This window comes from Salmo salar, chromosome 10, assembly GCF_965601325.2.
Source record: "Salmo salar chromosome 10, fSalSal1, whole genome shotgun sequence".
Lineage (NCBI taxonomy): Eukaryota > Metazoa > Chordata > Actinopteri > Salmoniformes > Salmonidae > Salmo > Salmo salar.
The window spans coordinates 51,322,930-51,349,950 of NC_138300.1; the positions used below are offsets into that span (position 1 = coordinate 51,322,930).

The window sequence follows — 27,021 nt, forward strand, 5'->3', positions numbered from 1 at the left end:
CTTTGGGATAGACACTATTTATGTTCTACTCCTTCCATTTTTACTGCATCTACCATTTGATCAACATGAAATCATCTCTGACTCTGCTGTGTCTGGTGGTATGGGTGAATGTGGATGCTTCATCAGCTCAGACTGGTAAGGATGTTTTTTCCTTCACTTTCTCACATGCTTGAAGTTCCCACTTTGGGTTAGTATCCACCAATTGCTCTGTAAGACTCTGACTAGACTACACAAAGTGAGCAAATGTTTGCTTTGCTACATTTAGCTACTATTGTACATCATCATAGGGAAACAACACATTACTCTTCTGATACGCTGGGAAGGTGACAACAATTTCTGCCATCAGTTCCATATTCACTTTTTATGTTTTTGACTTCAAGAATATAAACTCAGCAAAAAAAGAAACGTCCTCTCAATGTCAACTGCGTTTATTTTCAGCAAACTTAACATGTGTAAATATTTGTATGAACATAACAAGATTTAACCTGTCTGGGCTAGGGGGCAGTATTTTCACAGCCGGATGAAAAACGTACCCTATTTAACTTCTATGGGTTACGTGGGACGCCACCGTCCCACCCGCGGTACACACTATCAACAGCCAGTGAAATATCAGAGCGCCAAATAAACAAAATGTAATAATTCAAATTTCTCAAACATACAACTATTTTCCACCATTTTATAGATAAACATCTCCTTAATCCAACCACGTTGTCCGATTTCAAAAAAGCTTCATGGCGAAAGCATTAGGTTAGATTATGTTAGGACAGTACATAGAGAAAACATTATACACAGCCATTTTCAATGCAAGAACAGGCGTCCCCAAAAGCAGAAAACCAGCTAAAATTATGCACTAACCTTTGACAATCTTCATCAGATGACACTCCTAGGACAATATGTTAGACAATACATGCATTTTCTTTTCTATCAAGTTCATATTTATATCCAAAAACAGCATTTTACAGTGGCGCATGATGTTCAGAAAATATTTTGCCTTCAATACTGCCGGTGGATCAGCACAACAAATTAAAAAATACTATTCATAAACCTTGATAAAAATTTAAACTGTTATTCAAAGAATTATAGATTAACATCTCCTGAATGCAATCGCGTTGACAGATTTCAAAATAACTTTATTGGGAGAGCACACTTTGCAATAATCTGAGTACTGTGCTCAGAAAAAAACAGCAGGCAATTATAGACACCGGCCATCTTGGAGTCATCTAAACGCATAAATAGCATTATAAATATTCACTTACCTTTAATAATCTTCATCAGAAGGCACTTCCAGGAATCCCAGGTCCACAATAAATGTTGTTTTGTTCGATAAAGTTCATAATTTATGTCCAAATACCTCCTTGTTGTTAGCGTGTTCAGTAAGATACTCCAAATGTGGGAAGCGCGCCGAAAATTTCACAACGAAAAGTAAAAAAAAGTTATATTTACGTTCGTAGAAACATGTCAAACGATGTATAGCATCAATCTTTAGGGCCTTTTTAACATAAAACTTCAATAATATTCCAACTGGACGATTCCAATGTCTTGAAAAATGTAATGGAACACAGCTATCTCTCACGTGAATGCGCACCAATGAACTCATGTCCTTTCCTGAGTCAACAACTTCCAACTTCCTTTGTTCGCTCTCTGTTCACCATAGAAGCATCAAACAACTTTCTAAAGACTATTGATATCCAGTGGAAGCCTTAGGAAGTGCAAAATGAACCCTAAGTCACTGTGTGTTAGATAGGCAATCACTTGAAAAACTACAAGCCTCAGATTTCCCACTTCCTGGTTGGATTTTTCTCAGGTTTTTGCCTGCCATATGAGTTCTGTTATACTCACAGATATCATTCAAACAGTTTTAGAGTGTTTTCTATCCAAATCTACTAATAATATGCATATCCTACATTCTGGGTCTGGGTAGCAGGCAGTTTACTACGGGCACACTTTTCATCCGGACGTCAAAATACTGCCCCCTACCCTAGAGAAGTTAATGAACAGCATTCTCAAATAGGTGTTCCTTTTGTCCAGGTTTGAAAGGGCAGTGTGGAGTGATATTGAGATTGCGTCATCTGTGGATCTGTTGGGGTGGTATGCGAATCGGAGTGGGTCTAGGGTATCCGGGAGGATGCTGTTGATGTGATCCATGACCAGCATTTCAAAGCACTTCATGGCTACCGACGTGAGTGCTACGGGGCGGTAATCATTCAGGCAGGTTACCTTCGCTTCCTTGGGCACAGGGACTATGGGGGTCTGTTTGAAACATGTAGGTATTACAGACTCGGTCAGGTAGAGGTTGAAAATGTCAGTGAAGACATTTGCCAGTTGGCCAATTAACTTCTCTAGGGCCAGTGGGACGATTTCTTCCCACCTACGTAACAGCCAGTGGAATCCCGTGGCGCATTATTCAAATACCTTAGAAATGCTATTACTTCAATTTCTCAAACATATGACTATTTTACACCATTTTAACCTCTTGGGGCTAGGTGGGACGCTAGCGTGCCACCCGTGGTGCACTCCATCAACAGCAGGTGCATTTCAAGAGCGGCAAATTTGAATCCAAATAAATGTCAAAATTCAAATTTTTCAAAAATACAACTATGTTACACCATTTGAAAGATAAACATCTCCTTAATCTAACCACGTTTTACGATTTCAAAAAGGTTTTACGGCGAAAGCATAAATTTAGAGTATGTTAGGACAGTACATTTACAAGAGTTGTGTGTAATGTTTTGTCAAGTCAAAGACAGGGTCACCAAAACCATAAAACCAGCTAAAATGATACACTAACCTTTTACAATCTCCATCAGATGACACTCCTAGGACATTATGTTAGACAATGCATGCATTTTTAGTTCTATCAAGTTCATATTTATATACAAAAACAGCGTTTTACTATGGCATTGATGTTGAGGAAATCGTTTCCCTCCAATAACCGGCAGTCAAGTCAGCGTCACAAATTAAATAATTAAAATTAGAAAACATTGGTAAAATATTATATTGTCATTTAAAGAATTATAGATTTACATCTTTTGAACGCAATCAACTTGCCAGATTTAAAAATAACCTTACTGGGAAATCACACTTTGCAATAATCTGAGCACTGTGCCCAGAAAAATACGCGTTGCGATACAGACTAGACGTCATGTTGGGGAGATCTAAAATCGAAAATACTATGTAAATAATCCATTACCTTTGATTCTCTTCATCAGATGTCACTTCCAGGTATCACAGGTCCATAACGAATGTAGTTTTGTTCAAAAAAGCTCATCATTTATGTCCAAAAATCTCCGTCTCGTTAGCACATGATGTAAGCCAGCCGGACTTCTCGTCATGAACGAGGGGAAAAAATATATTTCCGTTCGTTCAAACATGTCAAACGTTGTATAGCATAAATCATTAGGGCCTTTTTTAACCAGAACATGAATAATATTCAAGGTGGACGAATGCATAGCCTTTTATAACGTATTGGAACGAGGGTACCCAACATGAAGTAGCGCGCCAGGTGTCTAATGGGACATCACCGTTCCATGGCTCTTGTTCGGTCAGATCTCCCTCCAGAAGACTCAAAACACTTTGTAAAGGCTGGTGACATCTAGTGGAAGCAATAGGAAGTGCCAAAATATTCCTAAACCCCTGTGTTTTTCAATGGGATAGGTTTAAACTCAATACAACACATCAGGTATCCACTTCCTGTCAGAAAATGTCTCAGGGTTTTGCCTGCCAAATGAGTTCTGTTATACTCACAGACACCATTCAAACAGTTTTGGAAACTTTAGAGTGTTTTCTATCCATATATAATAAGTATATGCATATTCTAGTTACTGGGTAGGATTAGTAACCAGATTAAATCGGGTACATTTTTTTTATCCAGACGTGCAAATGCTGCCCCCTAGACCCAACAGGTTAAAGACAAGACTCTCGTTAATCTAACCACACTGTCCGATTTCAAAAAGGCTTTACAACGAAAGCAAAACATTAGATTATGTCAGCAGAGTACCAAGCCAGAAATAATCAGACACCCATTTTTCAAGCTAGCATATAATGTCACAAAAACCCAGAAGACAGCTAAATGCAGCACTAACCTTTGATGATCTTCATCAGATGACACTTCTAGGACATTATGTTATACAATACATGCATGTTTTGTTCAATCAAGTTCATATTTATATCAAAAACCAGCTTTTTACATTAGCATGTGACGTTCAGAACTAGCATACCCCCCGCAAACTTCCGGTGAATTTACAAAAAATTTACTAAATTACTCACGATAAACGTTCACAAAAAGCATAACAATTATATTAAGAATTATAGATACAGAACTCCTCTATGCACTCGTTATGTCCGATTTTAAAATAGCTTTTCGGTGAAAGCACATTTTGCAATATTGTAAGTAGATAGCCCGGCATCACAGGGCTAGCTATTTAGACACCCAGCAAGTTTAGCACTCACCAAAGTCAGATTTACTATAAGAAAAATGTTATTACCTTTGGTGTTCTTCGTCAGAATGCACTCCCAGGACCTCTACTTCAATAACAAATGTTGGTTTGGTCCAAAATAATCCATCGTTATATCCAAACAGCGGCGTTTTGTTCATGCGTTCAAGACACTATCTGAAGTGTAAATAAGGGTCACGAGCATGGCGCAATTCGTGACAAAAAAATTCTAAATATTCCATTACCGTACTTCGAAGCATGTCAACCGCTGTTTAAAATTAATTTTTATGCCATTTTTCTCGTAAAAAAGTGATAATATTCCGACCGGGAATCTGCATTTAGGTAAACAGACGAAAGAAAATAAAGCATGGCGTCGACTCGGGCTCGCGCCTAAGCCCATTGTCCTCTGATCAGCCACTTGCCAAAAGCGATAATGTGTTTCAGCCTGGGGCTTCCTCGATATCATTCAGCTTTTTCCCGGGCTCTGAGAGCCTATGGGAGCCGTAGGAAGTGTCACGTTACAGCAAAGATCCTCAGTCTTCAATAAAAAGAGCCAAGATGAACAACAACTTGTCAGACAGGCCACTTCCTGTTCAGAATCCTCTCAGGTTTTTGCCTGCCATATGAGTTCTGTTATACTCACAGACACCATTCAAACAGTTTTAGAAACTTTAGGGTGTTTTCTATCCAAAGCCAATAATTATATGCATATTCTAGTTACTGGGCAGGAGTAGTAACCAGATTAAATCGGGTATGTTTTTTATCTGGCCGTGTCAATACTGCCCCCTACCCCCAACAGGTTAATAAAAGCTCTGCAAAAAAAATCCCCTCCAAAATCCGACTCAGTGCCAAAATGGCAAGTGTGGCCTTTTGTGTGGTTCCCAGCGGTTTCTTTCGGTTTTCAGTGGTTTCTAGCTGTTTCTAGTGGTTTCTAGTGGTTTCTAGTGGTTTCAAGCGGTTTCAATTGGTTTTTAGCTGTTTTTAGCTGTTTCTAGTGGTTTTTAGCTGTTTCTAGTGGTTTTTAGCTGTTTCTAGTGGTTTCTAGTGGTTTCTAGTGGTTTCTAGCGGTTTCTAGCGGATTCTAGTGGTTTCAAGCCGCTTCAAGCTGTTTCTAGTGGTTTCAATCTGTTTGTGGTTTCTAGCTGTTTCTAGTGGTTTCTAGCTGTTTCTAGTGGTTTTTAGTGGATTCTAGCTGTTTCTAGTGGTTTCTAGCGGTTTCAAGCGAGCGAAGGTGATAATGTATTTGATATCATTAGAGAAGTATATTTTCTGGGTGATTTAAATATTGACTGGCCATCATCAAGCTGCCCACTCAGGAAAAAGCTTCAAACTGTAACCAGTGCCTGCAACCTGGATCAGGTTGTCAGTCAACCTACCAGGGTAGTTACAAACAGTACAGGAATTAAATCATCAACATGTATTGATCACATCTTTACTAACGCTGAAGATATTTGCTTGAAAGCAGTATACAAATCCATAGGATGCAGTGGTCACAATATGATAGTCATATCTAGGAAAACCAAAGTTCCAAACGCTGGGCCTAATATAGTGTATAAAAGGTCATACAACAAGTTTTGTAGTGATTCATATGATGATGTAAAGAATATTTGCTGGTCTGTGATGTGTAATGAGGTGCAACCAGACGCTGCACTTGACGCATTTATGAAACTACTTATTCCAGTTACTAATAAGCACGCACCCATTAAGAAAATGACTGAAAAAAAAACTGTTAAATCCCCTTGAATTGATGAGGAATTTAAAATGTGTATGGTTGAGAGGGATGAGGCAAAAGGTATGGCAAATAAGTCTGGCAGGCCAACTGATTGGCAAACGTACTGCAAATTAAGAAATCATGTGACTAAATTAAATAAAAATAAACTACACTATGAATCAAAGATAAATTATATAAAGAATGATAGTAAAAAGTTTTGGGGCAACTAAAATTACATTTTGGGAAAAAAAGCCAACTCTGGTCCTTCATTCATTGAATGAGATGACTCATTCATCAAAGCCCACTGATATTGAAAACTACTTTAATGACTTTTTCATTGGCAAGATAAGCAAACTTAGGGATGACATGCCAGCCTCAAACGCTGACACTACACATTTAAGTACATCGGACCAAATTACGAAAGACAAGAACTGTACTTTTGAATTCCGTAAAGTCAGTGTGGAAGAGGTGAAAAAATGATTGTCGTCTATTAACAATGACGCCACCTTGGTCTGACAATCTGGATGGAAAATTACTGAGGATAATAGCAGACGATATTGACACTCCTATTTGCCGCATCTGACCAATCAGCCCGTTACCAACACTTAGAAAACATCTGGAAAAATGGTGTTTGACCAGATACAATGCTATTTTACAGTAAAACAAATTGAAAACAGATTTTCAGCATGCTTATAGGGAAGGACACTCAACAAGCACATCACTTACACAAATGACTGATGATTGGCTGAGAGAAATTGATAATAAAATTATTGTGGGGGCTGTCTTGTTAGACTTCAGTGCAGCTTTTGACATTATTGATCATAGTTTGCAGCTGGAAAAACGTATGTGTTATGGCTTTACATCCCTTGCTATAATGTGGATAAAGAGTTACTTGTCTAACAGAACACAGAGGGTGTTCTTTAACAGAAGCCTCTCAAATATAATCCAGTCAGAATCAGGAATTCCCCAGGGTAGCCGTTTAGGCACCTTGCTTTTTTTAAATTAACCTTTTTTACATCTGGCCCCTGTAAGAATATAGTTGAATAGCTCTGCTGTAGGGTGTGAGACATATTTAGATGGGTTGATGGACCTGCAAAGCTTGGGTTTTGGGTGTGTGAGTGTATTCTTAATCGTCATCTCTCCCATGCGGGAGACAGGGCTTGTTTACAACTTGTTACAACGGTGCCAACATTTTGTGGCTGATCTTTCAGCAGGGGAGTGGGTGAAATGATCAAAGACCTAACTGGGCCCAGCACTGCACAGTATGGCTCATTACGTTGTTGTGTGCATGTTTGTGTACTGAGGAACATGTAACTTGATTCTAGACGAAAGCCACTTTCAATGTCCTTATGTTGGGGGCTCGTCCCCAGGCTATTGCGCAGGCTATTGCGCACATATAAGCCTGGGATATCAACCATTCAAAGTTGGCCTTAGTAGGAGTGGCCAATGATTTCTATGACAGTGACATTACTGAATAAAGTATTTGTTATCATGTCCTTTGACAGAAAAAACCTTTCCCCTTGTCGTCACAAGTTAACAAGGCCACAAAGTCATAAACTCCGCCCATTTCCACAATTTCCCTTCAAGTTTCAGTTTAAACCTAATCCTAACCTTTACCACACTGCTAACCTTATGCCTCACCCTAACCTTGAATTAAGACCAAAAAGCAAACTTTTGTTCTCATGTATTTCTACGATATAGACAATTTTGACTTTGTGATCTAGTGGAAACCATTCCCCTAGCCTCAAGAGAGTGAGAAAACAACAAGCCCTCATTTCCAGCTAGCTAATTAGCAAAGGACATAGCTAGCTAATGGCTTCAACCAGAATAATAAAGACTACACACTTATAATCTTTGGTCGATTGTGGGGAAAACTATCCCGATAAGAGTTACAAACACAATCTCTTTACTGCAAAGAGGTCTGACCGATAAGACTGATGCACAAGACACATGGGGGAAGTTGTTGTGGAGATGATTGGTTGGTAGATTAAGCCAATGAGTAATGCGCTGGGAGATTCTCCCGGCACTCTGTATTGGCTAAAGAAGTCAAGTGTGATGCGTTGGTCCACCAGACCTTCTCAGCATTTTGGGCGGAAGTGTCTAGGTACATGTTTAGGTAATGTGACTAACTTGTGTTCACTTTAGAGCATGTGTCATCCTGCAGCATAACATGTCACCCTTTATAAAGCGCATGTTTTTATCATATTTCACATAGTGGCTTATGTCACATTTGACATTGGTGATTATGTCACACAGTTATGTCCCATTTATGAACCCTTTATAAAGCATGACATACTGTTATAGATAATTTGTAACACATTTATGTAGTGCTGATGAAAGCATTATGAAGGCTTTATGAAGTCTTTATAAGCTGAATGTAATTTAAAGCGTGACCTTCTCGATCACTGTAGTTGGTTGCACTTTGAGAGTTCAAACATGCTGTGCTTCATCTGCAGAGTACTGTGGTAAGCCTGAGGGTGCAGGGAGGAGAATGCAGCTGATTCCTGATCGAGAGCGTTATGAAAATGGGGACCAAGTAGAGTACGGATGTCTTGCAATTTGTAAGAACGGAGAGTGGGATAAGACCATCAAGGGCAAAGGTAAGTTTAAAGGGGCAACCTGCAGTTACTACACATATTGTTGGACTTCTAAATTAATGACATGTACCAAATGATTCTTGAAGAACATAACTTATAAATGACTCATGAGCTTAGTTCAACTGTCGCACCTCATCATAACCCAAAGTATAAGATTGTTTTACTCCTTTGTTTGTAAACAAAGTAAATGTAAACGAACACTATATAGCCTCAAAACATGGTTCAAAGTATAATGTTGATATCATGGATGGTCTGTCCATGCATCCATAGCTATGTCTATGAATTTGAGAGTGGTAAAATTTCTCCAGCACCATCCCTCAGCTTTTTACCAAAAACGTTGAAATGCTTATTGCATTAACTACAATTCAGGGCTTGACATTAACTTTTTTACCCACTTGTCCTTTGGAAAAGTAGGACATATTTTGACTTGAGTGAAAGCTCAAGTCCAAATTGTGTTGTATGATGCAAGAAGACACTTTACAAAATGAAATTCATTAGTATCATTATTATTACCATACAGAGAATGAGACAAAAATGTAGAATACCATCTGTCTAGAGCTGGGTAATATGGACAGAGTTAGCTTATGCACAGTTAGGCCTACTTTCCATTAGGGCTCTAGACAGCCTAGCTATGTTAGCTATTTCTAACATGTACAGGGAATGCATGATGGATATTTTGGTGTTCCTCATGTCAAAGTATGATCCAGAATGATTAGATTTATTTGTTGCTCTTCAGGAATCATCTTTTTTGTTCATATTGGCCTAGATTATATGTTACGTAATTCACCACCTGATGAGGAAGTGGGAAATCAAAACACATTAGCTAGATTGCTAACCCTAAATAAGATAATGTTGCTAGATAGCAATGTAATTGATAAAACAGTGAATGTAATGTCCAACAAAAAATGTCCATTGGTAGACCTATATAGAGTATATATATTCACTACAAACAGCGCGCTCCGCCGGTCCAATTTGTAAGTCGCTCTGGATAAGAGCGTCTGCTAAATAACTTAAATGTAAATGTAATGTAAATGTTCCACTAGTACATCATCTCAATTACATTATTTGTTTGTAAAGTGGTAGCATTTCCTTTTTATTTAGTGTTGCAAATTTGTGTTAAACTCACAGAAAGCTGGAACTCCACTCTCTTTAAAAACAGTTGTTTTAAAAACAGTTTTTCCCTCAATTACATTTTGAATGTTGCTCTCTCTCCTGGAGAAACAGCCCCCTTGATGTTTCATGTCCGTATGAAACCTGTTAGCCGACAAAATAATTGCTGAAACTAAGCAAATAACTCACTAAGTACACTACAGTGCATTCGGAAAGTATGCATACCCGTTGAATTTTTCCACATTGTTACATTACAGCCTTATTTTAAAATGGATTAAATAAATAAATCTACACACAATACAGCACAATGACAAAGCGAAAAGAGTTTAGAAATGTGTGCACATTTACTTAAAATAAAAAACATCAATACCTTATTTATAATAAGTATTCTGACACTTTGCTATGAGACTCAAAATCCTGTTTCCATTGATCATCCTTGAGATGTTTCTACAACTTGATTGGAGTCCACCTGTAGTAAATTAAATTGATTGTACAGGATTTGGAAAGGCACACACCTTTCTATATAAAGGTCTCATTGTTGACAGTTCATGTCAGAGCAAAAACCAAGACATGAGGTCGCAGGAATTGTCCGTAGAGATCTGAGACAGGATTGTGTCGAGGCACAGATCTGGGGAAGGGTATCAAAAAATGTCTGCAGCATTGAAGCACCCCAAGAATACAGTAGCCTCCACATTATGAGGTGGGAGAAGTTTGGAAAAACCAAGACTCTTCTTAGAGCTGGCCGCCTGGCCAAACTGAGCAATAGGGGGAGAAGGGCCTTGGTCAGGGAGGTGACCAAGAACCGATGGTCACTCTGACAGAGCTCCAAAGTTCCTCTGTGGAGATGGGAGAACCTTCCAGAAGGACAACGATCTCTGCAGCACTCCACCAATCAGGCCTTTATGGTAGAGTGGCCAGACGGAAGTCACTCCTCAGTAAAAAGGCACATGACAGCCCACTTGGAGATTGCCAAAAGGCACCTAAAGGACTTTCAGACTATGAGAAACAAGATTCTCTGGTCTGATGAAACCAAGATTGAACTATTTGGACTGAATACCAAGCGTCACGTCTGGAGGAAACCTGGCACCATCCCTACGGTGAAGAATGGGATGGCAGCATCATGCTGTGGGGATGTTTTTCAGCGGCAGGGAATGGGAAACTAGTCAGGATCGAGGTAAAGATGGAGAGACCTGAAAATAGCTGTGCAGCGACGAGAAGAATGGGAGAAACTCCCCAAATACAGGTGTGCCAAGCTTGTAGCGTCATACCCAAGAAGACTCGATGCTGTAATCGCTGCCAAAGGTGCTTCAACAAAGTACTGAGTAAAGGGACTTAATGATTATGTAATGTATGTGGATACTTCAGGGGGTTTTTATTATAAATTTGCTACAATTTATTAAAACCAGTTTTTGCTTTGTAATTATGGGGTATTGTGTGTATATTGATGAGGGGGGAAAACAATTGAATACATTTTAGAATAAGGCTGAAACTTAACAAAATGTGGAAAAAGTCAAGGGGTCTGAATACTTTCCGAATGCACTGTAGAAAAATGTGATTGGCTCTCAATGCAATACAATCATTATATTCCAATGTGATCTGCAGAGATTGTGAGAACGGTGCGCAACACATCACATCCTGAGGGCACTTTGATCCAATTCTGATCTGACTAATTGTTTTGTTTTGTTTGTTGTTTTTTTACTTGTCCATTCGGACAACTTAAATTTATATTGTGCTTGCCCAACAATTTTTTTTTTCACTTGTCCCGTACAAGCTTTAACGTCGAACAATGCAATTGGATTGATATTTCCACACAGAGTAACACATTACACTGTTTTAAAAGATGTGGTGGAAATGGAGGAGCCAAAAGAGTATGGAGGAGGGTATTCCTCCATGTCTGTGCTTCGCTTGCAGATTACTGTAGTAAACCTGAGGGTGCAGACACCAGAATGCTGCTGATTCCTGACCGAGAGACATATGAAAATGGGGACCAAATAGATTATGGATGCCTTAGCGGCCCAAACACAGGCGCTAGAGGAAAAGCAACTTGCAAGAACGGAGAGTGGAGTAAGACAATCGAGTGCCAAGGTAAGTCTGTAGGACTGTATTTTACAGTACAGAAAGCAACATGCATATACATGGACATATGGTAATTAGACAATTATAACCTGTTATTTATTGATTCTTTGGTTAATTTGAACCCGTACCACTGGGTACCGTTACCTTGGTACCAGCTAGTTACCACATTTTTTTTCTTCACATTTTAACATTTAACCAGGCAAGTCAATTAAGAACAAATTCTTATTTACAATGACAGCCTACCGGGGAACAGTGGGTTAACTGCCTTGTTCAGGGGCAGAATGACAGATTTTTTACTTGTCATCTCTGGGATTCAATCCAGCAACCTCTCGGTTACTGGCTGTCTGCCGCCCCGATTATGTTTCAGTCCCATAAAATAAAGTACCGGTTAGTCAAGGGGGGGGCAAAGTACAGCCCGCGGGCCGCATCCGGCCGCCGGGCATTTACATTTACATTTAAGTCATTTAGCAGACGCTCTTATCCAGAGCGACTTACAAATTGGTGCATCCACCTTACGATATCCAGTGGAACAACCACTTTACAATAGTGCATCTAGATCTTTTATGGGGGGGGGGGGGGGGGGGGGGTAGAAGGATTACTTTATCCTATCCTAGGTATTCCTTAAAGAGGTGGGGTTTCAGGTGTCTCCGGAAGGTGGTGATTGACTCCGCTGTCCTGGCGTCGTGAGGGAGCTTGTTCCACCATTGGGGTGCCAGAGCAGCGAACAGTTTTGACTGGGCTGAGCGGGAACTGTGCTTCCTCAGAGGTAGGGGGGCCAGCAGGCCAGAGGTGGATGAACGTAGTGCCCTTGTTTGGGTGTAGGGCCTGATCAGAGCCTGAAGGTATGGAGGTGCCGTTCCCTTCACAGCTCCGTAGGCAATCACCATGGTCTTGTAGCGGATGCGAGCTTCAACTGGAAGCCAGTGGAGAGAGCGGAGGAGCGGGGTGACGTGAGAGAACTTGGAAAGGTTGAATACCAGACGGGCTGCGGCGTTCTGGATGAGTTGTAGGGGTTTAATGGCACAGGCAGGGAGCCCAGCCAACAGCGAGTTGCAGTAATCCAGACGGGAGATGACAAGTGCCTGGATTAGGACCTGCGCCGCTTCCTGTGTGAGGCAGGGTCGTACTCTGCGAATGTTGTAGAGCATGAACCTACAGGATCGGGTCACCGCCTTGATATTAGTGGAGAACAACAGGGTGTTGTCCAGGATCACGCCAAGGTTCTTAGCACTCTGGGAGGAGGACACAAGGGAGTTGTCAACCGTGATGGCGAGATCATGGAACGGGCAGTCATTCCCCGGGAGGAAGAGCAGCTCCGTCTTGCCGAGGTTCAGCTTGAGGTGGTGATCCGTCATCCACACTGATATGTCTGACAGACATGCAAAGATGCGATTCGCCGCCTGGTTATCAGAAGGGGGAAAGGAGAAGATTAATTGTGTGTCGTCTGCATAGCAATGATAGGAGAGACCATGTGAGGATATGACAGAGCCAAGTGACTTGGTGTATAGCGAGAATAGGAGAGGGCCTAGAACAGAGCCCTGGGGGACACCAGTGGTGAGAGCGCATGGTGCGGAGACAGATTCTCGCCACGCCACCTGGTAGGAGCGACCTGTCAGGTAGGACGCAATCCAAGCGTGGGCCGCGCCGGAGATGCCCAACTCGGAGAGGGTGGAGAGGAGGATCTGATGGTTCACAGTATCAAAGGCAGCAGATAGGTCTAGAAGGATGAGAGCAGAGGAGAGAGAGTTAGCTTTAGCAGTGCGGAGAGCCTCCGTGACACAGAGAAGAGCAGTCTCAGTTGAATGCCCAGTCTTGAAACCTGACTGATTAGGATCAAGAAGGTCATTCTGAGAGAGATAACAGGAGAGCTGGCCAAGGACGGCACGTTCAAGAGTTGGAGAGAAAAGAAAGAAGGGATACTGGTCTGTAGTTGTTGACATCGGAGGGATCGAGTGTAGGTTTTTTCAGAAGGGGTGCAACTCTCGCTCTCTTGAAGACGGAAGGGACGTAGCCAGCGGTCAAGGATGAGTTGATGAGCGAGGTGAGGAAGGGGAGAAGGTCTCCGGAAATGGTCTGGAGAAGAGAGGAGGGGATAGGATCAAGTGGGCAGGTTGTTGGGCGGCCGGCCGTCACAAGACGCAAGATTTTATCTGGAGAGAGAGGGGAGAAAGAGGTCAAAGCACAGGGTAGGGCAGTGTGAGCAGGACCAGTGGTGTCGTTTGACTTAGCAAACGAGGATCGGATATCGTCAACCTTCTTTCAAAATGGTTGACGAAGTCATCCGCAGAGAGGGAGGAGGGGGGGGGGGGGAGGGGGAGGGGGAGAGGTAGCAAAGAGCTTCCTAGGGTTAGAGGCAGATGCTTGGAATTTAGAGTGGTAGAAAGTGGCTTTAGCAGCAGAGACAGAAGAGGAGAATGTAGAGAGGAGGGAGTGAAAGGATGCCAGGTCCGCAGGGAGGCGAGTTTTCCTCCATTTCCGCTCGGCTGCCCGGAGCCCTGTTCTGTGAGCTCGTAGTGAGTCGTCGAGCCACGGAGCAGGAGGGGAGGACCGAGCCGGCCTGGAGGATAGGGGACAGAGAAAATCAAAGGATGCAGAAAGGGAGGAGAGGAGGGTTGAGGAGGCAGAATCAGGAGATAGGTTGGAGAAGGTTTGAGCAGAGGGAAGAGATGATAGGATGGAAGAGGAGAGAGTAGCGGGAGAGAGAGAGCGAAGGTTGGGACGGCGCAATACCATCCGTGTAGGGGCAGAGTGAGAAGTGTTGGATGAGAGCAAGAGGGAAAAGGATACAAGGTAGTGGTCGGAGATTTGGAGGGGAGTTGCAATGAGATTAGTGGAAGAACAGCATCTAGTAAAGATGAGGTCAAGCGTACTGCCTGCCTTGTGAGTAGGGGGGGAAGGTGAGAGGGTGAGGTCAAAAGAGGAGAGGAGTGGAAAGAAGGAGGCAGAGAGGAATGAGTCAAAGGTAGACGTGGGGAGGTTAAAGTCACCCAGAACTGTGAGAGGTGAGCCATCCTCAGGAAAGGAACTTATCAAGGCGTCAAGCTCATTGATGAACTCTCCAAGGGAACCTGGAGGGCGATAAATGATAAGGATGTTAAGCACTTCAATCACTTCAATCCGGCACGCGAGACATTCGCAAAGTAATTTAATAAAAATATATATTATACCTTTTTTCTCCCCAATTTCATGGTATCCAATTGGTAGTTATAGCCTTGTCCCATCGCTGCAAGTCCAATACGGACTCCGGAGAGGCAAAGGTCGAGAGCCGCGCGTCCTCCGAAACACAACCCAGCCAAGCGGCACTGCTTCTTGACACAATGCCCGCTTAACCCGGAAGCCAGCTGCACCAATGAGTGGGAAGAAACAGCGTACACCTGGCCACACTGTGTCAGCATGCACGCGCCTGGCCCACCACAAGAGTCGCTAGAGCACGATGGTACAAGATCATCTCGGCATGCCAAACCCTCTCCTATCCTGGACGATGCTGGGCCAATTGTGCGCTGGCTGATGGGCCTCCCAGTCACTGCCAGTTGTGACACAGCCTGGGATCGAACCCGGGTCTGTAGTGATGCCTCAAGCATTGCGATGCAGTGCCTTAGACCGCTGCAGCACTTGGGAGGCCCCTGCAAATTGATTTTAAACAATTGGTCCCCCCAAAAATGCGTCCCTCCGTTGAATTTCAAAATCCCGATGTGGCCCTTGAGCCAAAAAGTTTGCCCACCCCTGCAGTAAGTCCTATGTCAGTGCTACTGTATTACCATAGCACTGTACCTTTTGCAATGCTTTATCACATTTTCACACAATAGCCCCCTTTGAACAATTTTTACCTAAAAGATGTGGAGGAAAAGGAGGAGCCTGGAGGGGAGTGTATGGAGCAGTGTATTATACACTCTTTGATAGAGTGGTGAGGAGGAGGAGGAGTTCCACGAACCCGTAGTGTCCAGATGTAATTTAGCCAATTATTGGTGTCATTGCGATCTGTACAGTTGCTTTTTTCTCCAATTTTCTCATGTCAATTAACTCGTGAACTTCCTGGATTACTCATTCTATTAATAAAGTCTGATTTAAATCAACAAATACGGTAGTCAGTTGAAAAAAAGTTGAAAAAAGTTAAGTGGGCTGTGTTAGCAAAATCAAAACATATACCATTGAGCCAAGCGGGGAAAGACTGCCCGTTATCACAGTTTCAAGACCAGTAAGAAACGTCCAGCTAACCCTACGCCAATGACGCCAGTGCATCTCAAAACTGAACTTGGATCTGTGTTAAGTAGCCATGATCTGCTTCACCGTCGTATTATTACGACATATATCTTGAATCAGTCATGACTATTCAATAAAACAATACATAACTTTAAAGTTTCTTTCCAGTGAATTTCTTAGTTACATGAGTTGTAAAACTAGCAACGGAGTTAACGGTGCAGTATTTATGAAGTTTGGCAATGAGGACGAAACTAACATAGTTCAACTAGCCAGCTAGTTTAGCAAGGGAAAACCTGGGTAAACGAGCTCAGACCTGGTGCGCATTGCGGAAATGCATGCTATGCTAATTCAGGAGACAGATCAACGTTTTTATGCCCTGATATCAGGAGCCGGGAGCAAAAAGTTTGATTAAACAATTCAGTGACTGAAACAAATAATTCTGATTACGTATATTTAAGGACAGCAAATCGATGTACAATCCCGAAATCAGCTGTAACTGTCAATAGTAAAACAAACCTTAAAACGATGTTTGGCTGAATCCTGAATATAGAATATTAATGGTGAATTTGCTTCCGGACACGGTAGACTCCTCCTTCTCGTTTACCTTCTGGTTCTCCAGAATAGTTGATTGACTTTCAGAAACACACACCCTCATTACAGTTTTAAAGGGCGACTGCACTGATTTGGCCTCGTTTTTCATCAAAGCTCATTAGGAATTTTAGTCAAACGAGAGTTGTCTTGGAGTTGTGGTTTGATGTGGATGTTTGTTGGGTGTGTCTTTACCATTCAATCACAACCATCAAGGACAGCAGCTAGCCTGCTCGAGTTGAAACATTGTTGAAAGCAAGCTGGCAACATGTATCATACATGTCATCAGGTTTGTTAGATTATGAGCTACCTAGCTAACGTTAGCTAGCAGGGATCAACCCTGTCTTCAGGTGCAATGTTAACTATGCAAATATTCCTCACATCACACGTTAGGGAGAGACTATGCATTTAACTAGTTATATCGCAGCCATGTATCATAGCGGCATAGCCTATCAACTGATGGCATGTAGCTACCTAGCTAACGTAGCTAGTTAGCAAGCTATAATCAAAACTTAGCTAGCTACTTTACTTACCAACAACACACCAGTCTCTTGACGGTTGACAGCGCAAGTAGAAACTAGTCAGGTGTAACATTAATCCATATCCTGGCCATCTGCACAAGATTACTGAACAACTTTATGGAAGCCCATCACTAGAGTAGCTATTTCCCGAGCAAGGGCAAATACTAACCACACATCTTGTCTGGCGAAGCAGTTCAAGTGCAGTGGGCGAGTTCCCAGTTGTTTTGATCGCACTGAAGTCGGAAGTCTGAGACATACGAGGTCCAAGTTCCCATTTGTTATGAACGTGCCATTAATTGTAATCCAAACCAAACCTTCAAGAGAATCCTGATGCAGCCACGTACCAAACACGTTTTGGACGAGACTGACTTCATTACCAAAATGATAGCATATACACTTTGTAGTCAATTTTGACACTATAATTAATGTTTCTTACTCATATTGATGCTATATAGGCCTTTTAAAAGAGAAGTTGGTTCTAAAGGGCAGTTGACCTTTGAAAAAACTTTTTGCTGAGAGGGATAAATATCAACTTTGCCTAACTTTGGGAGCTATTTAAAGGGGATCTGCACGTATTCTGGAATAGAAGGCCAAGACCATGTTAACCACAACATATCCTTGGTTTTCTCTAATTCCTAATGTAGGACATAAAATGTTGCAGATCAATTGAAATGTATGATTGATATATATTTCCTGTTTGATCTAGTGACCTGTCCCCCAGCCCCTCCTATTGATAATGGAGATCACACTGTCAAAGCGAGAGATGGTGAAGGCGTTGTTACAGAGGTTTCCTACCAATGTAACTTGGATTATACACTGAGTTTCACAGGCAGCATCAGATGTCTGAATGGAGAATGGGAGACCTCACCAAAGTGCCTACGTAAGAACCTGACTTTCATCCAGTATGAACATATCATATATATGAAACGCATGGCTCAAGTATTGCTGCTTTAATGTTACTATTTCATTTCCACCAGGGCCTTGTGAGATTCACACTTTTGATGCAGAGTACCATCTACAGGATTTACCCCTAATAATGTACATGGAACACGGTGAAAAAAAGACTATTCATTGCAAACATGGATATTACCATAAACATGCATCTGAAAGCAATATAACAGACATTGAAGTGGAGTGTAATGATGGAGAGATAAACTATCCATTTCCAAAATGCATTGGTAAGAAAACATGTCCTCTTCATAGTAACTTTAAATACTGTCTAACAAGCTGATCAACATCACTAGAATGCATTGTCATCTGCATTTTCAAGACTGGTCTGAGGATACCCACAGTTGATTGTGGCAGAGACCATGGGCAAAGGATCACACATCCTGGTAAACAGAACTCATTGTCAATGGACAAGAGGTTGATGCATGTTTGTTCAGGAACATGAAAAGGGGCACAGTATCTGAACGCATGATGGGGACTGAGAGGCACTCCTTGCCCCTTTGATCAGGGAATGGCCTGTACCTCTGTAACCCTGCCAAACAGCAGGAGACAGGACAGCAGATAAACCAGAGGTCACCTGTGTTGATGTGGGGATTTTATTTATTTAAACTATAACTTGACATTTTAAAGGGGCCATCTGCAATTTCTACATCTATATTTGGACTTTTAAATGAATTATGTATACTCATTGATTCTTCTAAAATATTACTTGTAAATGCTTCATGAACTTAGCTCAACTGTTGTACCCCATCATAACCCATGTTTTTTTGTTGTTATACATAAACTCAGCAAAAAACGAAATGTCCTCTCACTGTCAACTGTGTTTATTTTCAGCAAGCATAACATGTGTCAATATTTGTATGAACATAACAGGATTCAACAACTGAGACATAAACTGAACAAGTTCAACAGACATGTGACTAACAGAAATGGAATAATGTGTCCCTGAACAAAGGGGAGGGTCAAAATCAAAAGTAACAGTCAGTATCTGGTTTGGCCACCAGCTCTCAAATTCACCAGCTCTCAAATTCACCAGCTCTCACTGCATTAAGTACTGCAGTGCATCTCCTCCTCATGGACAGCGCCAGATTTGCCAGTTCTTGCTGTGAGATGTTACCCCACTCTTCCACCAAGGCACCTTCTAGTTCCCGGACATTTCTGGGGGGAATGGCCCTAGCCCTCACCCTCCGATCCAACAGGTCCCAGACATGCTCAATGGGATTGAGATCCGGACTCTTCGCTGGCCATGGCAGAACACTGACATTTCTGTCTTGCAGGAAATCACGCTCAGAACGAGCAGTATGGCTGGTGGCATTGTCATGCTGGAGGGTCATGTCAGGATGAGCCTGCAGGAAGGGTACCACATGAGGGAGGAGGATGTCTTCCCTGTAACGCACAGCATTGAGATTGCCTGCAATGACAACAAGCTCAGTTCGATGATGCTGTGACACACCGCCAAAGACCATGATGGACCCTCCACCTCCAAATCAATCCTGCTCCAGAGTACAGGCCTCGGTGTAACGCTCATTCCTTCGACGACAAACACGAATCCGACCATCACCCTTGCTGAGACAAAACCGCAACTTTTTGCCAGTCCTGTCTGGTCCAGCGACGGTGGGTTTGTGTCCAAGGGCGATGTTGTTGCCGGTGATGTCTGGTGAGGACCTGCCTTACAACAGGCCTACAAGCCCTCAGTCCAGCCTCTCTCAGGCTATTGCAGACAGTCTGAGCACTGATGGAGGGATTGTGCGTTCCTGGAGTAACTTGGGCGGTTGTTGTTGCCATCCTGTACCTGTCCCGCAGGTGTGATGTTCGGATGTACCGATCCTGTGCAGGTGTGGTTACACGTGGTCTGCCACTGCAAGGATGATCAGCTGTCCATCCTGTCTCCCTGTAGCGCCGTCTTAGGCGTCTCACAGTACGGACATTGCAATTTATTGCCCTGGCCACATCTGCAGTCCTCACGGCTCTTTGCAGCATGCCTAAGGCACGTTCATGCAGATGAGCAGGGACCCTGGGCATCTTTCTTGTGGTGTTTTTCAGAGTAAGTAGAAAGGCCTCTTTAGTGTCCTGAGTTTTCATAACTGTGACCTTAATTGCCTACCGTCTGTAAGCTGTAAGTGTCTTAACGAACGTTCCACAGGTGCATGTTCATTAATTGTTTTTGGTTCATTGAACAAGCATGGGAAACAGTGTTTAAACCCTTTACAATGAAGATCTGTGAAGTTATTTGGATTTTTACAAATTATCTTTGAAAGACAGGGTCATGAAAAAGGGACGTTTCTTTTTTTGCTGAGTATAGTTGGTAAACAATGCAATTGTCTAGCCTCATTCCTTGCACACATAGCTCTGTCTATGAATTTGAGAGTGGTTACATTTCTCCAGCCCCATACCCCAGCCCCATTACTCAGTGGCAGGGTGACCGCTTTCTTATTGTTGATTATTGCAGATTGCCCCTTTAAGACAGCAGGGTAACTGATCTCTTTGACTTCAAGCAAGATACTAATATAATGTTTTTCTGTAATTGTTTTGTCTCTAAACAGCATTTGCTAAATGTAAATTATCATTGCCACCAACAAGAGGAACCAGTTATACACCTGCTGGCAGAAATCTGTTCTCACCTGATGAAAGGGTGACGGTGACCTGTACCTCAGGATTCTGGATCTTTTTCTCACATCAGACTGAAAATACAATACAATGCAAAGAGGATGGAAAGTGGTCATCTTCTACAGATTGTGAACGTATGTTCATACTGGAGAGTACATTGTAGTATGATATATTCAGTGTATTACATATTATTTTATTTTTTTATTTAACTAGGCAAGTCAGTTAAGAACAACTTCTTATTTTCAATGATGGCCTAGGAACAGTGGGTTACCTGCCTTGTTCTGGGCAGAACGACAGATTTTTACCTTGTCAGCTTGGGGATTTGACCTTGCAACCTTCCAGTTACAAGTCCAACGCTCTAACCACTAGGCTATGTGCCACCCCATTACTGTACTGGTATGATTCATGCTAACACTAAACATCTCTATCATTGTAGTGATAACCTGTGGTGATCCACGTGACCCTCTTGTGAGTTCTCCCAACCGCTGGCAGCGGGGTCAATTGAGAGGAACTCAGCGTTACAACTGTAGAACCGGATTTAAAACCACAAATGCCCAGGGTGTTGCCACATGCACAAGTGATGGCTCCTGGACTCCAGACCCACTCTGTGAAGGTGCAGTTTATTAAAGGAAGCCATCTTTGAATATCACTGTGGTTTGATTACCTTGTGCTCCGATGTTAGTTTGGACTGCATCAGAATTACATTGTTTGTCTTTCAGAGATAACATGTGACAAGCCAGATATCCTAAATGCTGTGATTAAAGACCCTAAAACAAGATACAAAATCAATGATCCGCTCACTTATGAGTGTAAGATGAATTATGAACTATTGGACAGTACTACCAGACCTACTGCTACCTGTACGAAAAATCACTGGACCCAGTGTCACGGCTATCGTAGGAATGAGCGGAGCAAAGTGTGTCGTTCCACATTTTTTTTAATACTGTGAAACTATGCAATACATAAATAAACTGAATGACAAAAAACCGTGACGCAGAGGTGAAACATACACTACTCAAAATTAATCTCCCACAAACTCAGGTGGGACAAACACCAACTTAAATATGACCTCCAATTAGAGACAACGATGACCAGCTGCCTGTAATTGGAGATCATCCCAAACAAAGCCCAACATAGAAATACAAAACAAGAACAACCCAACATAGAAAATCTAACCTACAAAAAAAAACCTGTCACGCCCTGACCTTCTCTACCATAGAAAACAACAGCTTTCTATGGTCAGGACGTGACACCCAGACACTTGGCTGTAAAGTTAGGATGACATTTATACTCATTCATCTAAAACTCTGAGAATGTGAGGGAAGACACTGATCCAGAGGGTTTAAGGCTACTGGAAAGATCAAGCATCAGATTTGATCCTATTGTTTTATTCCCTATTTGATGATTTGGTGTGGAATTGGTAATGGCATGAACGTTCACTCACTTTGCTCCGATTTGTTTTTCCAGATATTGCTCTGTTCAATGCTTTTACCAAACTGACAGCTTGGCCAAAATGTAATGATATGGTAATGCTTTATAGAACAGGTCCTCTAAGTGCGCTGTTAACTGAACGATGTGTCACAATGCGTTCTGTAATGTTTCATGCCATTGTTTCCCCCACAAATAAAGGGAGTATGCATCATATTGAGGGTATAAGGAGTTATAGACAGGTGTGTCACTGTGTATTACTGTACAGCAGGGGTGGAAAGAGTACTGTAAAATCCTACTCAAGCAGAAGTACTGTTACTTTAATGAAATTGTAATCAAGTAGAAGTAAAAGTAGTGGTGTAAAATACTACTCAAGTAAAAGTAAAAAGTAGCACATTTTAAAAGTTCACAGAGAAAAAGTGGGAACCAAATAAATTATACATGCATTAGCCCATACAAAGGCCCTGGAGGAAAAGCAACTTGCAAGAATGGAGAATGGCACATGCCAGTTGAGTGTAAATGTAAGTCTTAAGTCTATGGTACTGTATTACCATGGTGCTGTATTATCATGTTACTGTATTTTCATGGTACTGTATAATCTTGACAATGTATTATCATGGTATTGCATTATCATGATAGTGTATTATGGTGCTGTATCATGGTACTGTATTATCCAATCATGATTATCCTACTGTATTACCATGGTATTGTACTATCCTGTTCTGTTTCATTGTAATGTATTTTCATGGTATTGTATTATCCTGGTACTGTATCATTGTAATGTATTTTCATGGTACTGTATTATGATTTCTATCTATTCCCAATTTAATCTATACAGGCAGCATCAGATGTCAGAATGGAATATGGCCGAGCCCTCCAAAGTGTTTACGTAAGTACATTATTTTCAACTGGTCTGAAAATGGTGTCATATCTACATGTCAAGTGTATGTGAGTATATAAATGTATGAATATGTACTGTACACTAAGGGAATAAAATAATTACTGGGTTTCATTTCCATCAGGACCTTGTGAGATTTCCACTTTTGATGCAGAGTACCATCTAAAGAATTTACTCAATAAAGATAATATTGTGCACGGTAAAAGAAAGACTCTTCAGTGCAAAGAGGGATATTACCATAAATACAGATATCCATGGAATATAGTAGAAATTGAGGTGAAGTGTGATGATGGAGAGATGCAGTATGAAGACCACAAACCTATATGTAAGTTCATGTCATGTAAAGGAACACCCATCAGTGTAAGATAGTCATTCTCTCAACATTAGCAGGTTAACATCATCTAATATATGGAATACATAAGTCCAGAATGCCCTGCGAGCTATCGACTGTAGATTAATACAATAGAAATGGATAGTATTTTCTCATTTTTATTGAAACCTTTTATGAAAATCAATCAACCTGTTTGATAATATTCAATGAGGCCACAATGTGTAACCTTCTGACTGTATAAACAAAATCATTTGTTCTTTGCTTTTTAGGTAGCCATCTTTATTCATAGGTAGATGATGAACATAATGGGTGAGTAAAATTAACAAGGAGAATGGCATGTCTTATAATCACACAAACCTGTAGACAGAGTGAAGGCAGAGCAAGTTCCAGAAGTCAATTATTATAAACAGTATTGTAAACAGTACTATAAACAGTACTATAAACAGCACTATAAACAGTACTATAAACAGCGTGATAAACAGTTCTATAAACAGTACGATGAACAGTTCTATAAACAGTATTATAAACAACACTATAAACAACACTATAAACAACACTATAAACAGTGTGATAAACAGTGTGATAAACAGTGTGATAAACAGTATTATACACAGTATTATAAACAGTACTGTAAACAGCATTATAAACAGCACTATAAACAGTACTATAAACAGTACGATGAACAGTGTGATAAACAGTATTATAAACAACACTATAAACACTATAAACAGTACTATAAACAGTGTGATAAACAGTGTGATAAACAGTGTGATAAACAGTGTGATAAACAGTGTGATAAACAGTATTATAAACAGTATTGTAAACAGTAATATAAACAGTAATATAAACAGCAATATAAACAGTATTACAAACAGTATTACAAACAGTGTGATAAACAGTGTGATAAATAGTGTTATAAACAGTATGATAAATAGTATGATAAACAGTATGATAAACAGTCTGATAAATAGTATTATAAACAGTATGATAAACAGTACTATGAATAGTGTGATGAATAGTGTTATAAACGGTATTATAAACAGTGTGATAAACAGTTGTATAAACAGTACTATAAACAGTATTATAAACAACACTTTAAACAACACTATAAACAGTGTTTTAAACAGTACTGTAAACAGTAGTGCAAACAGTATTAAAAACAGTACTGTAAACAGCAATACAAACAGCAATACAAACAGTATTACAAACAGTATTACAAACAGTATTACAAACAGTATTACAAACAGTATTACAAACAGTACAATAAACAGTACAATAAACAGTACAATAAACAGTATTGTAAATAGTATTATAAACAGTGTGATAAACAGTATTAGAAACAGTTATGAACAGTATAATTAACACTTACAAAAAGTATAATAAACAGTAGTATAAACAGTGTTATTAACAGTACTATAATCAGTATTATAATCAATATTATGAACAGTATGTGATGGCTTATCAGTGAAGCATAACAGAAACATGTTGGAGTATCACATCAAGCAGGAGTAATTTCTCTAATCATTAACACACAGTGAAAGGTCACATGGTTAAACACTGTCTACTCTCCTCTATAGTAGGAGTGATCAGCAGTATTACTCCACAGACTCTGATCTATAGTAGTAGTGATCAGCAGTATTAATCCACAGACTCTGATCCATAGTAGTAGTGATCAGCAGTATTACTGCACAGACTCTGATCCATAGTAGTAGTGATCAGCAGTATTAATCCACAGACTCTGATCTATAGTATTAGTGATCAGCAGTATTACTCCACAGACTCTGATCTGTAGTAGTAGTGATCAGCAGTATTACTCCACAGACTCTGATCTGTAGTAGTAGTGATCAGCAGTATTACTCCACAGACTGATCTATAGTATCCTGCCATGTGATTTAATTCCTACAGATATCCTACAGAGTCATGATGTTCCCTCCGTCAAATGCAAGAATCCTTACAAAGCCGCCTTTATATGCAAGGAGAAGATCTATTTGATTTTGTGGTTTCTTTGTCGCTTGTTTAATTTAGGTTTAGAAAAAATGTGAGCCATCCAGTAATGGAATACATGTAGTGTCTTTTTCAACATTTGACATTGTATCACCGTTGTAACAAAATAACAGTATCTTCCAAATCATATCAGTCTCAGCTTCACTATAATAACAGTACAGCTATCTAAAGCTAGACTAAAATGGTACATTTGTTATATTAGTACAAAGAGATGTGATTGTGTGAACATCCTATCAAGTTTATAAATTGCCTGGCTGGGCTGATGAGACAGTGGATTGCGCAGTCAGATAGAACAAGAATTAGGCATTTTAACATCATAGATTTAGCCAGGTGGTAGCTTGTGGAATAGACACTGACTGGAATGCAGTTTTAACCAATCATTATTCAGGATTAGACCAACACGCTGTATAATGTGTAAATATCCTCCTGTATCTTCCAGCTGTGTGATTCATTATCTGAAGGTTTAATATGAATGAACAACTGATGTTATGATTGTGATTGACCTCATCAAGGAAGACAATAAAGTTGTGGAAAAGAGATGACACGTTGTCTCCATGAGTCTTTACAAGGCTATAGTACAACAGAATAAGATGATTTACCAATGTTATCCTAACAAATACACATTAAAGCTGACTGAAGCTATTTCTCAGATCAGTATCACTGTTGTCATTGATCGTTCTTGTAAATCAGTTTTGTCTCTTATCATCCACCTATAGCTACTTTCTCAGGTGAACAGTAGATCTTCTCTCGTGTCTCAGGACAGCATAAGTAATGCCTCAGTTGGTCATGTTTTTTTATGTATTTGCTTTACTTCTTGCCTCTGCTGATCTCAGCTTACTGGACGTGATGGCAACTGTCTTGTTGGACAAACGTATCCATGCATAATTGATTGTACAACATTAAATAAAGTCTCTCTGGTTCTCATTTACTAAGTTACTCTTTAGTTCATCTGGGAATTTTATCATCAAGTATTTTTTACAATATTGAAGCAGCCAGACAATATCTATTAAAATGTCCCTGAGGTGTTCCTTGCCATTTATTCCTGAACATTAAGGCAGGAATATTGACCTCCAATTATTATATGCAAGATAACGTTTAATGTAATGTTATGAATGTTTTGTTTAGTTGATAGGCTAATATTGGACAAACCCTGGCATGCTCCCAAGGTGTAGCAATTTGTTTTGGCCCTCCCCTGTTGCCCCTGGAAAACATGGCTTTATTGGAAACAGTGATATTGGCTTACTGCAACAAACAAAGCCATAACCATAGACAGTTAACCAGATTTATGTAAGGCTTATGTAAGTACAGTATTTGAATCTTTTGTGATTCAATAATTCTGGTACAAATGTTTCAATGGGGCCTATCAGCATTAAACTATTTGATAACTGTAGCCCTCAATGTCTTTCTATCGCTAAACCTACAGTGCACATCAAAAAATCGTAGATACAGTATGCCTCGATATTGTAGATAAAACAATATTTGCAAAAATAATGGAAGACCAAGTATAGTATAGTATAATATAGTATATTATAATATAGTATAGTAGACCAAGTATCGTGGATATATTTC

The 27,021-nt window shown here is 40.6% G+C and overlaps 1 protein-coding gene across 2 annotated transcripts; it reads left to right on the forward strand.

Annotated features, from left to right (window-relative positions):
• On the forward strand, nt 1–26,376 carry LOC106560552 (zona pellucida sperm-binding protein 3 receptor). Of its 2 annotated transcripts, XM_014123547.3 has the most exons (11): nt 1–135; nt 8,601–8,744; nt 11,763–11,936; nt 17,943–18,116; nt 18,214–18,414; nt 20,728–20,925; nt 21,228–21,404; nt 23,058–23,108; nt 23,242–23,442; nt 23,718–23,757; nt 25,354–26,376. In XM_014123547.3, exons 1-10 carry the CDS (start codon nt 21–23, stop codon nt 23,735–23,737), a joined length of 1,455 nt encoding a protein of 484 aa, XP_013979022.3. In that variant the 5' UTR covers nt 1–20; the 3' UTR covers nt 23,738–23,757; nt 25,354–26,376. The 2 variants fall into 2 exon arrangements, with proteins under 2 accessions (XP_013979022.3, XP_082813187.1); XM_082957061.1 differs by lacking the exons at nt 23,058–23,108; nt 23,242–23,442; nt 23,718–23,757; nt 25,354–26,376 and adding an exon at nt 21,511–22,435.
• The last annotated feature ends 645 nt before the right edge of the window (nt 26,377–27,021 follow it).

Bases quoted from the DNA above. Each gene is read 5' to 3' on its own strand.
- LOC106560552 (XM_014123547.3), top strand. From the start codon at position 21: ATGTTCTACTCCTTCCATTTTTACTGCATCTACCATTTGATCAACATG. The intron at 8,745-11,762 runs GTAAGTTTAAAG...CTTCGCTTGCAG, and splicing joins TAAGACCATCAAGGGCAAAG to ATTACTGTAGTAAACCTGAG. The intron at 23,109-23,241 runs GTAAGTACATTA...CATTTCCATCAG, and splicing joins GAGCCCTCCAAAGTGTTTAC to GACCTTGTGAGATTTCCACT.